This window comes from Sesamum indicum, linkage group LG13 (assembly GCF_026168435.1).
Source record: "Sesamum indicum cultivar Baizhima isolate 11 linkage group LG13, ASM2616843v1, whole genome shotgun sequence".
NCBI classification, from domain to species: domain Eukaryota; kingdom Viridiplantae; phylum Streptophyta; class Magnoliopsida; order Lamiales; family Pedaliaceae; genus Sesamum; species Sesamum indicum.
In genome coordinates this window covers 13,584,172-13,596,964 of record NC_142669.1, presented here as the reverse complement: position 1 = coordinate 13,596,964, position 12,793 = coordinate 13,584,172, and the positions used below count along the sequence as shown (strand labels likewise).

At 36.6% G+C, this 12,793-nt stretch overlaps 1 protein-coding gene across 1 annotated transcript; it reads right to left on the bottom strand.

The window, feature by feature from the left end:
- Positions 1–6,575: 6,575 nt before the first annotated feature.
- Positions 6,576–10,038, bottom strand: LOC105176037 (uncharacterized). The gene is made up of 2 exons (XM_011098715.3): positions 8,811–10,038; positions 6,576–7,631 (listed from the first exon to the last, which is right to left on the bottom strand). The coding sequence occupies exons 1-2, from the start codon at positions 9,944–9,946 to the stop codon at positions 6,821–6,823; spliced, it is 1,947 nt and encodes a 648-aa protein (XP_011097017.1). The 5' UTR covers positions 9,947–10,038; the 3' UTR covers positions 6,576–6,820.
- Between the last annotated feature and the right edge of the window lie 2,755 nt (positions 10,039–12,793).

Genomic DNA, 12,793 nt, shown 5'->3' with positions numbered 1-12,793 from the left:
TCGCTTATTTGGCATTTACTTTGTTGTGCTCATTTCGTATATTTGCATCTACTTGAACATCACAACAAAACACACAAACCAATTCGCAACCGTGCAATTGAGCATGCTTTAGATGGTGGTCATGAAACCAACTACCAAAAGGTTGGGCAGAAACGTTCCAAGTCGAGGACCTCGAGATTAGGCATCGAGAGTCCTATGGAGACTTATGCTAAGAGCCGCATTCAATTAGTGGGTACCGTGTTTCATCAGTGACAGACGTGGGGCGTCTATGAAATCTTGTGGGTTGATTGACTAGGTGTCGAATCAACTAACTAACTAGTGGGGATTGTCATATGGAAGCCTCGAAGGCTTGGTCAGTATGACTCAAATCCCGATCCATAGTACGGGAGCAGTCCTCATACTTGAAAAATCATGACAGTCACGTGCATATGATGATTGTATCTTGGATCTACATGAGAGGTGATTGTGTCACAGACATGATCATCATAAGCCTTGTCCAGTACAGTCGGAGTATGTAGCAATGACGGTGAGTTCCAAGAATAGGATCCGTTCCCTATCAGCATGTGACAGAGGTATCTTCTATGCACTTGAAGTTGCGTTCACGCTTTATGAACCTATTGCCGTAGCGCACGATCCTTCAAGTGGTATTAGAGCCCGATTCAATGTAGGGGCTGATGGTTATGTGATATTAGCATGTTAACATGCTCTTTATGGCTTTTGAAGATGTTTTATCGATTTTCTTTTGGTAATTATAGGACGAAATAGCTTGTTCATTTTTTCAATTAATTGAATGATTCAAGCATGTGAAAATTTAAAATTTCTATATGGTACTTTTTTTTATTGTTTCATGATGAAGAAAAAAAAAACAAAATTGCAGCAGCATTGCCGCTGCCGCTGCACAGTGTGCATGCGGCTGGGCAAGCGCACGCTAAAGGCCGATGGTCGACGATTGGGCTATTTTTCATCGTTTTTTTTAATTGATTTTCTGGAATTTTCTCAATTATTAATTGTATTTTTTTAATTTTTTTGAATAAAATCTTTTAAAAATTAAAATTACATGATTAATTGGATTTATTATGTTCATTAGATGCACATGTTTTTTTATCATCCTTTTGATTGCAAATTTTGAACTTGTGTTTTCTTCATAAAAATTAATTTTATGATATTGGATATCATGGATTATGATTTTACATGGGATGTATATTATGTGGTGTATGGATGGATGATAATGGAGGTCACGACCACTTCTATGTTTATGGTTGGACTCGTATGTCCTTGTAAAGTTTTTCTTATCGCTCCCTCTCTTTTTTGCCTTGGAATAATGAGGCTTGCTATCTCCCTCATTATGTACTCCCCTAACTTCAAATAGGGGCTGCTTTTCAGTTGTAATGAGAGTAGTGTAGGATTTCTTGGTGAGGTTTTTTATTTTAAAGCAAGCCCGTGGAGGAGGAGGCCCATGGAGGAGTTAAAAGTTTCATCTATATGTTGATGGGTAAATTACTTTATTAATAGCATAGGGCCACCTTAGACTGACCACAGACTCACTACGGGCTCAGTGAGTCTCATAGGTTGGGCTCGTGATCATCCCACAGGTGTATGCTATATTATGTTACATGTGATGATCTCTTTATTGCTTTAACATTTGATCTTTATGTATGCAATATAATTATGTTACGAGGTCTCGGTCAAACACTCAAACATAACTGTCACTTGGTTGGACCAAGTTAAACATTAGGCCCAAAATGGACTTCGATCAAGATTGTCTTAATCTGTCTAAGATGTTCAGAAGCAATATGGTAGGTTGGAAGATGTTCCCTCGATAATGCTTCCCATGAAGGAAGTTTATACGATTCCTGATAGGCATATTAGATATGCCGCCACAAAAGTATTTTTTGGGACCAAGATGACTGAAGGATCCTCTATGCAAAGTCATGGTGTCAAGATGCTATCCCTTGTGGAGAAGCTCGAAAACTTTAAAGCTGGGTTTGCAATGACACATACATTAATGTGATGCTTCAATCATTTCTTCCCTTCTATCACCTATTTACCATTAACTACAACATGAATGGACTTGAGAAGTCTATTCATGAGTTAATTAATATGCTGGTGCAATATGAGGCAACGACCCACAAGTCTGCGCATGCGATATTGATAGGAGAGGCTTCGACCTCCAAGGTTAAAGGCAAGAGGGTAGGACGCTGGAGAGGAATAAGGGAAAGGAAAAAGTTGTCACAGCCACTGCTAGCGTCCAAGCACCCCTGTTGCTTTGGTGGGAAAGGAAATAATGGTGGTTCACAGCGCTCGAGGGCAAATGATGTCTGCATTCATTGCCGTGAAAAGGAACATTAGAAGAGGGAGTGCCCACAATTCCTCTCCAACCTAGGTATGTTTGTAATTGAAGTAAATATGATATCTAATTTTGCTTCTTGGGTATTGGATACCGGCTGTGGAGCTCACATCTGCAATAATTTGCAGGTGCTTGAAAGAAGTATAAGGCTACGTAAGGACGAGATGGTCCTAAGGCTTGGTGATAGCAAATCCGTGGCTACGGAAGCCGTAGGATCTCTCAACTTAGCTATTAGTGATCATATTTGGATAGAATTAAAGAACTGTTATTATGTACCGAGCATGATCAAAAATATTATTTTCGTTCCTGTGTTAGACAATGATGGTTATATGTTTAAGATCGATAAAATAGTTTTTATTTGATAATCGAGAAAGCTAGTATTATCATATGGCAAGTTGAATGCCAATATTATTGTTATAATATTGTTGTTATAAAATCTTATGAGAATGTTCTTGCAGATTTCCTGACAAGAGACGGAGGCATCTGAAGCAAGCTCCATCATGATAAGACTCAGGCACCTTTGGAAAAACATCGAGGAACTTGACAAGAAGTTCGGACAACTAGCAGTGAGTGCCCAAGTTATAGGACAAATTCAAAGAGCTAACCTAAACACTATCCAGGTCACCATAAGGAGTTCCTTGTTAGCATCCACCTCCTATGGAATGACCTACAAGAACCAATTCGGAAGACATCACCTTGGGGAATGACTCATGAGTGGAGGGAACATGACCTTAAACATAACTTTAGAGTTAGGGTTCTAAACCTGTACGTCAGATTCAAGTAGTATTCGCACAAGGCCATCGTCAGACTCTGGTGAAATGTTAACAATTGAGTCACAAGAAGTGCAAACTCCTGATGATTCAAGTCAACCCAGCACCTTTAGGCTTAAAGAGGGAGAGATTAGCCTTAGGCCTATGACAGACACTTCTAAGGTTAATATTAACGAATTGATATCTTCTTCTGCTTAGCAGGATTATCAGCAAATGTGAGAAAAATTAATTACAGGCACAACCATCATCGAAATATCTGAAAAATGTAACAAGGTCTGGATGTTAGAGGGGTCCAAACCAGAGGATGTTAGAGAATCGTACGATTTTGGAGCTCTAGCTTCAGTTCATACTTTTGTCACCCAATTTTCCGAAAATCACAAAACTCTCGAAGTGGATTAGTGAGGTGGTTTTGGACTCATAGCAAAATAACCCCAATTTAAAGAGGGGAGATATTCTGGAGATAAAATTTTATTAGTAGCTCCAGAGAATGCAAGAAGAGGGTCTCATTCAGCATTTCATTTTATGAAGTTGCAGAAGCCGGACATGATAGTTTTCAACAAAATTAAAGTTGTCTCAGGAGAAGCTCCACTGGTGTTCGCCATAGGTGAAGACGATATTTCCACTAGAAGAGCTTGGGGATTATGGGTCTGTCTCACCTAGATGGACAAAGTCAAGTATCCTTCTTAAAATATTTTCAAATAGATTAAATGAATCATTCATGTTAAACTCCATGATAGAAAAAAGCACCAAGTTTGCTAAGAGCTTGTTCGAGAAAAAGAGAATCCTGATATGGGAAAATAAGCTGCCAACAACTGAGTCTACAAGGATGAAGAGTTGCAACATATTGCATGTTGGGCAATGGCGTAACCATATATGCCCTTACTATGAGAGACAAGCCTGTTTGGGACCAAAATTCGAGTTACCCAACAGAAACTCGAGCCAAAATTGGATAAGGGTAAAAAGAAGAATTTTTACAAGACAAAGTATATCTCATAAGATGTAAAAGTTCAAGAGGCGGCAGAAGACAACAAAGGCCAACAGTCAGAAAGATGAAAATCCAGCTAGTGATTAAGTGGCAGACAAGCTATCATGCCAAACAACTGGAAAAGATAAGAAGATGACGAACGTAATGGCATCATCTAGAAAAAGACATGAAGATGACAAACGCAGCGATGTCATCAAAAATCAAGTTTGAAGTTTGGGTTGGAATCTGTGGACGATTGTAAATAAGAAGGCAATGAAGGAGATGGGGATCATCAGAAATCTTCTCTAACTCTTCAAAGCATAATATTTCAAGTTTCGAGTCTTTGTATTTTCAAATTCCTTAGTTTATGGGGGTTTCCCCGATAAGTCAAAACCTCTATCATATGAGAGGCTAAATAGTTGTCTCCTCCAGTGAAGGATATAATATCTATGTAATATTTGTTCAATAAAAGTAAGGCTTCTGTTCAATTTGTTGTCCAAAATTCTATAAGTCCCTATATCGGAGTGTCTTCTACGCCCTAAGGTAAGAAACGGAATAGAATTGTGTTGTTTGTTACGGAATGAGCCAAGTACCTGTGAACCATCTGTTGCGGTAGTGTGATTGGAGAAAGTCTGTAAAATCGATGACTTGGAATATCCGAGAACAAGGCGGTTGAAAAAATGTATGAATTTATGAGGGCTTAATTTATTTCGGAAGCATGTTGGGCCTAATTTCGAGCATGTAGTGGACTATGGTTAACGTTTAGCTAAAAGGGCAAAATAATCATAAAATGAGCTGAAAGACCAAAATCACAAACATTTGAAAGTTATAGGATTAAAATTGCCAACTCTAAAGTTAGAGGACCAAAATTGCCAACCCCTTATAGTTACAGGACCAAAATTGCAATAAGCTCATTCGATAATAATATTTTATTATATTAATTATACACCCTCTTGACTTTATATGTAGTACATTTATCTCCTTACAAATATAAAAATATTACAAAGTTATTTTTGCCAATATTGAATGGAAAAAAAATGCAATTTTAGTCCTGTAACTTATGGAAGGTGGTAATTTGGTCCTGCACAAATCGATTTTCATAATTTAGTCCTGTGGCTTTAAAATTTTGGCAACTTTTCATCCTTTCTCGGCCAATTTGACCGGAAAATGGCATATGACTCCTACATAACCCAATTAAGTTATAATTTTAGTCCTATAATTTAGAAGGCGTTGGCATTTGTAGTCCTATAACTTGCGAGAGTTAGCATTTTTTGTCCTTCATAAATTTATTTACAGAACTGAAATTGCAAGTAAATTGTAATACCCATTCAAATTTTTCGGAAAAGAACTAAAATTACCAAAATTATAAAGTTACATAACTAAATTAAGAAAATCGATTTGTACAGGACTAAAAATACCACTACCCCTAAGTTACAAGACTAAAATTGCAATGTTTCCTATTGAATGAGACGTAAAGTTGAAACTTTATATAAAGTTTTTGCTGATGCTAGTGTTTTCTATCCAAATCAAAATGTATAGTTGTAAACGGAGATTTCTAGGAAGTGCAAGTGTATTTTAAAAGTTCCTACTTTAAGTTGTTTAAAAGCAAAACAACTATAAATCAAAAACACTTTTTTCATAATTTTAGCAAGAAGTTAATAAATATTAATTAAGATAAGCTATTACCTACATTCATTATTATTTGTTGTAGGCTCTACTGAATTGTAAAGAAATAATGGCCCAAACCATTGGCTGGGCCTTTTCACTGGATGGCTGAATTTACTAATGGCCCAAAGGGACACTTATCCACCAACCGGGCCCATGAGAGGTTTGATCCGGTTGCTTAATATTTAAACACCTCACTCCCTCATTTCTCTAACCCTAATCTCTCCCTCACCCCCAATCCGCAGTCTGCTCTTCTTCTTCTTCTTCCCCAAACGATCCTTTGGGTTTCCCCCAACCTCTTTGTCTTTTGTGTTCTTCACTTATGGCTGATTATAGACCATTAATGTCCAACCTCTTTATATGGCTGGTTCATGTTGGTTCATGGCTAACAAGCTAAGTACATTCTCTCATCTTCCTCTCCTTCTCTCTGAAACACTGTAAAAGCCTTGGTGGCATAACCTCTATGGTTTCTGATAAAAGCCTCTGTGGCATTTCCTTGGTGGATACTTGTGGAGCCTTTGTGGCTTTAAGTGATTCGAGCAATCGTGTAAAGGTTGTGGCCTTTGGCCTCTGTAGGCCTAAGGGTCTTTGGCTCCGGAGCCCTCATTACATATACTGTTCTATGTCCTTCATCTCTCTTATTTTACAGTTTCTGGGTTTGTTTATTGTATCCATATTTCTACTTCTTAGGATCATTGTAATTTATTATAGAAAAGTCTGTAATAATTTTTAATATTTCTGTATTGTATTCTTGCCGGAGACCGATCCATCCCTTACATGAATGAAATTGGAATTAAACAAAATCTACCGAATAAATGCTTGTAGAGTTCCTTAAAGGAGCAAACTGCCTTATTTATCTATCCAGGGTCTGTATAGCATAAAACTAGAGAAGCAAACTGCATGAACATGCATGCGGTCTTTCTTATTCTAATTTTACATTACCATTACATAGATATATAACCCAAATACTGATTAAGAGAAATTCACCATTTTATCAGTAACTGACATGAAAGGACTGAAAGCAAACATGCAAGACTCACAACCGACGACTCCGCTATTCATTTTCAGTTCACATCATGATTGTTGTGCAGCGCTGTCTGCAGCCAGCTGAGTTTGAGCTTGAGATAACATGATTGCAGTAGCTGGAGTCATAGTTTGGTACTGAGGAGGAGGAGGTGGTGCCGCTGATGCAGCCAGATGCTGAGCATAGTACATCTGATCTTGCATATGATGAGTATATTCGTACCCATAATTTGGAACGACAGCAGAAGCAGCAGATACAGCACCGGACTGTGGTGTAGCCGGGATTTGAGAAAGACCGACAAACTGCTGCTGAAACTGATGAGTCGGAACTTGAACCAACAGCGGCGTGGGGCCTGCCCCAGCCGTCTGGTACATATTTGCTGCCATTTCAGGCTTGGTTGGATAAAGGGTCGAAACAGTTTCCTTGTAGGGTACCATATTATTGGGAGGCGGCGTTAACGGCCGGCTTGAGGCGACAACTGAAGCATCGTAGCAGGGCGGAGTCTGATTAAGCGGAGGCAACAGGTACATGGGATACTGCTGATCAGCTTGGTGTTGAACGGATTGCTGTGTCTGTGGGTGCAGATACACGGGATAGTATGACGTCGACATAGGCAGGGCAGGCGGAGGGTGCTGGATGTAGTGTGGGCTTGGAGCTGGATGAATGAATTGTTGATTTTGGTTCGAAGGTGGGATTGAGAGGGAATCAGCTGAAATCTGAGAGGTGGGCTCCTGAGTATTGCTCATCTTTTGATCAATTACAGGAGTGGGAACTCGGCTTTCTCGATTCACAGGTATTAGATTTGCGTCTTGGTAGATTGTGTGTTTCGATAGGGATCCAGCAGACGCGATGCTGCAATCACTGTAACATGAAGACAGTACCAACGAAATAGATTATATAATTTTTATCTCAATGACGTCTATGTATTAAGTGAAATATAAAATTCAATCAAATCATTTAATAGTCGAGAATTTTATAAGAATTAGGAAAATTTTTTGTCCATATCAAGTTTAGTCAAACCAAATCAAATCAATCACAAAGTAAATATATCACACTTGTTATCTGATTGGTTGTTTTTCTTTCAATCACACGATAGCGTGTTGCACTTGCCATATAATTGATTCAAATCCTGATCGAGTCCAGTTTGAATTAGAATTTCCCAAAGAATTAGTATGCTCTAGTTCTTGGTTGGTTGGGGAAATATTCCGGGTCTAAATTCTTTTGTTCTTATGTTATTAATATTTCTAAAAATATACTTAGCTTATTAGAAAATAAATTTATTTTTTAGATTACCTTTTTCATTTTAAATAATGATAGGACTTTTTATATTAGTGACAACTATTTTCAGCAAAAATTGTACAAGAATATTACACAAATTAAACTTTTATGTATCAATTCTTCGGGGCGAAAATTTGGTAATTAATAAATGGGAGAAAATTCACTACTATTATAGCAAAATATAATATTAACAACAAAATATTTAACAGTTATTTTAAAGTTTTCATTAAAATAGCATATCAATTAAGTAATATTAATTTTAATTTTGTCAAAAATAATTAATTGTAGTAAGAATTGTGTAATAAATTCATCACTATAAATAATTAATGTCATATATATATTGAAAATTTATTGACGATAAAAATATAGTAATAGTCATACTTGTTGTCACTATAGTGCTACTATATTTTGTCATTAATTATTGATAGTGATAATTGTTAGCAATAATAGTTAATATAACTATATTCATTATTAATAATTATTAATTACAGTAAACAAATTCTTATTATTTAATGAAATTTTTTTGTTAAGATCATATTTGGTCGAATCAATCCAATCATAAATTAAATGTATTATGATTGCTATGTGATTAATTAATTTTTTAAATTGTACATGCAATATAAATATATATTTACTATTATATAATTAATTCAAATTTGAAGGGGTTGGAATGGGGTTTAGAATTTCCGCTGCAATTTCACTATCGACGCTTGTTTTCATCCTAATATATATGTATTAATGTAAATGGAATAAGAAACATACCTTGCGACAGAGTCCGGCGACGGCAAGTTGTAGCCTCCAGCATGCTTGGAATCAGGCGACGGCAAATTATGAATATCAACAAGCTTCCTCTGCACCATCTGCAGCGGCAATGGCGGTTTCCGCAGTCCCGTCGGCGGTACCGTTCCGTGATCTGATTTCTCCGATTTCTCATCATCACACATAACCCGACTCAGATTTTCTCCACCACCAGCACCGGCGGCGGAAGAGTTCATCCCCCCACTTGTTCTCACGACGGCATTATGACAAGCAAGAGGTTGGGAAGCAATATTCACATGTGAGAACTGTTCATCCAGCCCAACCATCTGATAATCTTCAACTCTAACCTTAATCGGCGGCAAATTCGCCATTGATGGCGTCGAAGAACTCGACCCAAAGGAAGAACTCGTCTCCGCCACATGCGGCGAATCCAGCACAACTTCTTGAGCACTGCTCTTGGGCACAGCCTGCTTGTTGGACTCGCTCTGAGCCTCGAGATCCGCGCAAGAATCGCTATTCACCATGCCATGGTCGAGTTCAAGCAATGTATCCATAGCCGCAGACTCGGAGAGTCCTCTGGGCAGCAAACCAGCACCGTTTAACGCATCAACGAACCAGGTCTCCGACTTGGCATCGTCGAGCAAAGAGCCCATCGAGGCGGCGGTTTCAGGCTTGGAAGGGAAGAGGAACAAGCGGAGGCGGGAAGATTTCAACGGCGAGGCAGCGTTAGTGCGATCATACTCCTCGATCATGTTCTCGAGATCTTCGTCGGTGGAGAGTGATATCAGAGAGTCGAGATCTTCATTGGGTAGCTGGTATTTGAGGGAGAAGTGGCGGCCATTGAGGAGAATATGGGAGAGGCGGGAGTGGAGCTCGGCAAGGGAGGAGTGGCGGTCGACCACCACAATGCGGGTGTCGCCACCGACGTAGCAAAGGGACTTGTCGTGGGGGCGGGGTATGATGTGACCGCCGTAGCTGCACATGAGGCGGAGCTTGGCGCCAGGAACGGGTGGGAGATGGTGGTCATGATCCCAGGCGTCGGGGCGGGAGCGAGGGGAAGAATTGGCGGAGTCGGGGTGGTTTGCGGAGGTGGAGATGGTGGCGGGGTGAGGATGCAGGCAGGAGGGCGGTGGATCCATGGGTGAAAGTGAGAGGGGTTGTGCGTGTAGGAGAGTGATGGATCCTTGATGAGTGCTGATGCATATGCATGTTCGTTGAATAGCGGGCAGAAGAGGGAGCAATTGGTGTGTGATTCGGGGAAAGGAAGTGAGGGCAATTTTTTACTAATTGTTGACCCTATGGGTATTTGCGCCTTCTGTCAACAACCGAAGCTAGATCACGCAAAGCTTAATTCAGGAGCTTTTAGTTGGCAAATGGACACTAAAATTATAAAACAAAAAAAAAATAGAGTAATTAATTATGATGTATTGATACAGCCACGACGATAAAAGATACGATAGAATACGATGATACGAAAAAAAAAAAATACAACAAAATAAGGTACTGACACAGGTATATTTTCTATCATAATAAGGTATCGACACGATTATATATTTTTAATTTCTCATAAAATTAAAATATGCAATATAAATTGTATCACGATAAAATATAAAATAAATATTTCTTACATCTAAATTTTTAACAAAAAGTAGTTTAAAAAATATAGGTAGTCAGTTTATTTTAAAATGCCCACAGTGAAAAAATTGTAATCATTCATATTAGTCAAATCATCATGATCATCTCTCAAATTTTTAATAATTTCATCCCAAAATTTTAGTTTGAGGGGAGCGAATTAATTTTTTTAAGCCCAAAACTCTTTTTGTATCCAAATCCAGCTCATTTTTTTAAAAAAAAAAATTATAAACATCCAAAATGTATCAAAACCTTGTCGGACACAGTAACAGGCGTGTACGTGATACGTCCAACACAGTGTCTTTTTTCCTTTTTTCAAGCATGAGGATGTTGTGTGAAGCATGTTTGAATTGTGTCTGTATCCGACGAAACTACATCGAATAATTTTTTGAAATGCCCATACATTATAAATAATTAAATATAGCATACAGACTATATACATGATATTATGTTTAATTACAAAAATGTTTTCTATTTTTATAAAATTATAAAACGTATTCTTGAGGAATATTAGTGTAATTTACCTTAGTGCACTTTTAGATAAAATTTTGTCACATGGGATGCATAGTAACAATAATTATTTGCTGTAATTAAGTTGCAATTAAATATGTATTACTAATTATTTCTTTTCTTTTTTATGAATTCATATATAATTTTTATGCCATTAATTTTTATTATTAACAATTTTTACAAAGTAATTATAACTATCAAAATTATGAAACTCATTATTGAATTTTAGAAGGAGAATTTAGTCTTTGATTAGAATGGAAATATGAAAACCTCGGAAAAGGTGGAAAATGTTTTTTTTTTTTTTTACCATCGAAAAGGTGAATTTTTCACTGAAAAAACAAAACAAACAGTAAATAAAATTTTGACCATAGGTAAACTACAACGACTTTTTTTAAAATTTGATATAATTATAAATATTATCTTATTATTTTAAAAATTATTAATATTTTTTTAACTTTAATAATAGCTTAACACTTAGTCCATTTCGTTAGGCTTCCATTCATTTTTTGTGGTGAATTTACTAAAATACCTTTCTGGACTAAAGATTATAATTTTATTTATTTTTTTAATTTTTTATTGACTAATTGGATAATTTTTTATAATTTTATAAAAAAATTTCATCCATTCCATCTGATTTTTTTATAAATTTTAAATTTTAAAAGAAAAAAAATTACATAAGGACATAGTTGATAATTTCATACCTCTATCCAAAAACTACATAATTTCATTTGGAGCAGACTATAATTAGTTAACGTGCCTCCTCGAATCTGTTTGCAGATGTTGCGGTTCTGTTATGATGCAGTACCAACACTGGCTAATCTTTCACTCCGAACTGGAGCAGATCCTCATTGTGTGCTTTGTGAGTTCTCTCAAGCTTGGTATATAGTCATCGCTTTTTTCTTTAAAGAAAAAAAGATCTTTTTGTCAATTCTTTTTTTGTTTTTATGAAAAAAGTGATAATGGTAAACTAATATTCTTTTTTCTAAATAAGTCGATTACAGTAGTCAATATTAAATATCAATATCTAACAACTACCAATAACAATAACAATCATATACCATTCAACTACAACGACAATAATAACCGTATACTATTCATCCATATTAGATAACTATATATAACCAATACCTACTATTAAAAAAGAAACATCACATACGTTGGTGGGTTCGAACTCACGATCTTACACTACAAAAAAAAAAAAAGACCTATTTGGAACGGCAATTTTAGAAGGGGCAACTTCCATTCCCAACTAAAATCGTCTTCGTAACACATTTGGAACGAATCATCAATACTACAAAATTTTAGGTTTTGAAGGTTGTTTTAGGTTCCCTTCCTCCAGCTAGGCCTCGTAGAGGGGCATTAGACCTTACATTCCTTTAAACTCTTGCAGCTTTTCTTCCTTTCGGGCGTTTAAGCCTCGTTGTGCCAGTTCATTTTTTCGAATATCATAACTAATTGCAAAAAATACAACTTAAAGAAAAAAAAAAAAAGAAGAGCTATAGAAACATATGGGGCTATCATTTGATGTAAAAAGTTGTAGTATGATTATTTTGCTTGTACGTGTAAATGTAATATTCTCTACTATTTTTGTTCTATTGTTGAATGTTGTAAGCATGTGTTCAATAGATCAGGAACGAAAGGCTTTGTTTGGATTTGTATTCTCGTATTTTTCGAAACAAGATAAAACACACTCAATGTTTGTGTTTTACACCTTATCTGCGTGTTTTTGTTTATCAACTTTCTATATATAATAAATATATACATAATATAAAACAGACATGATTTGACAATAAACAGTAACTTTTGTCTCCCAAAAATACAATATTGAACATAAAATATGTATA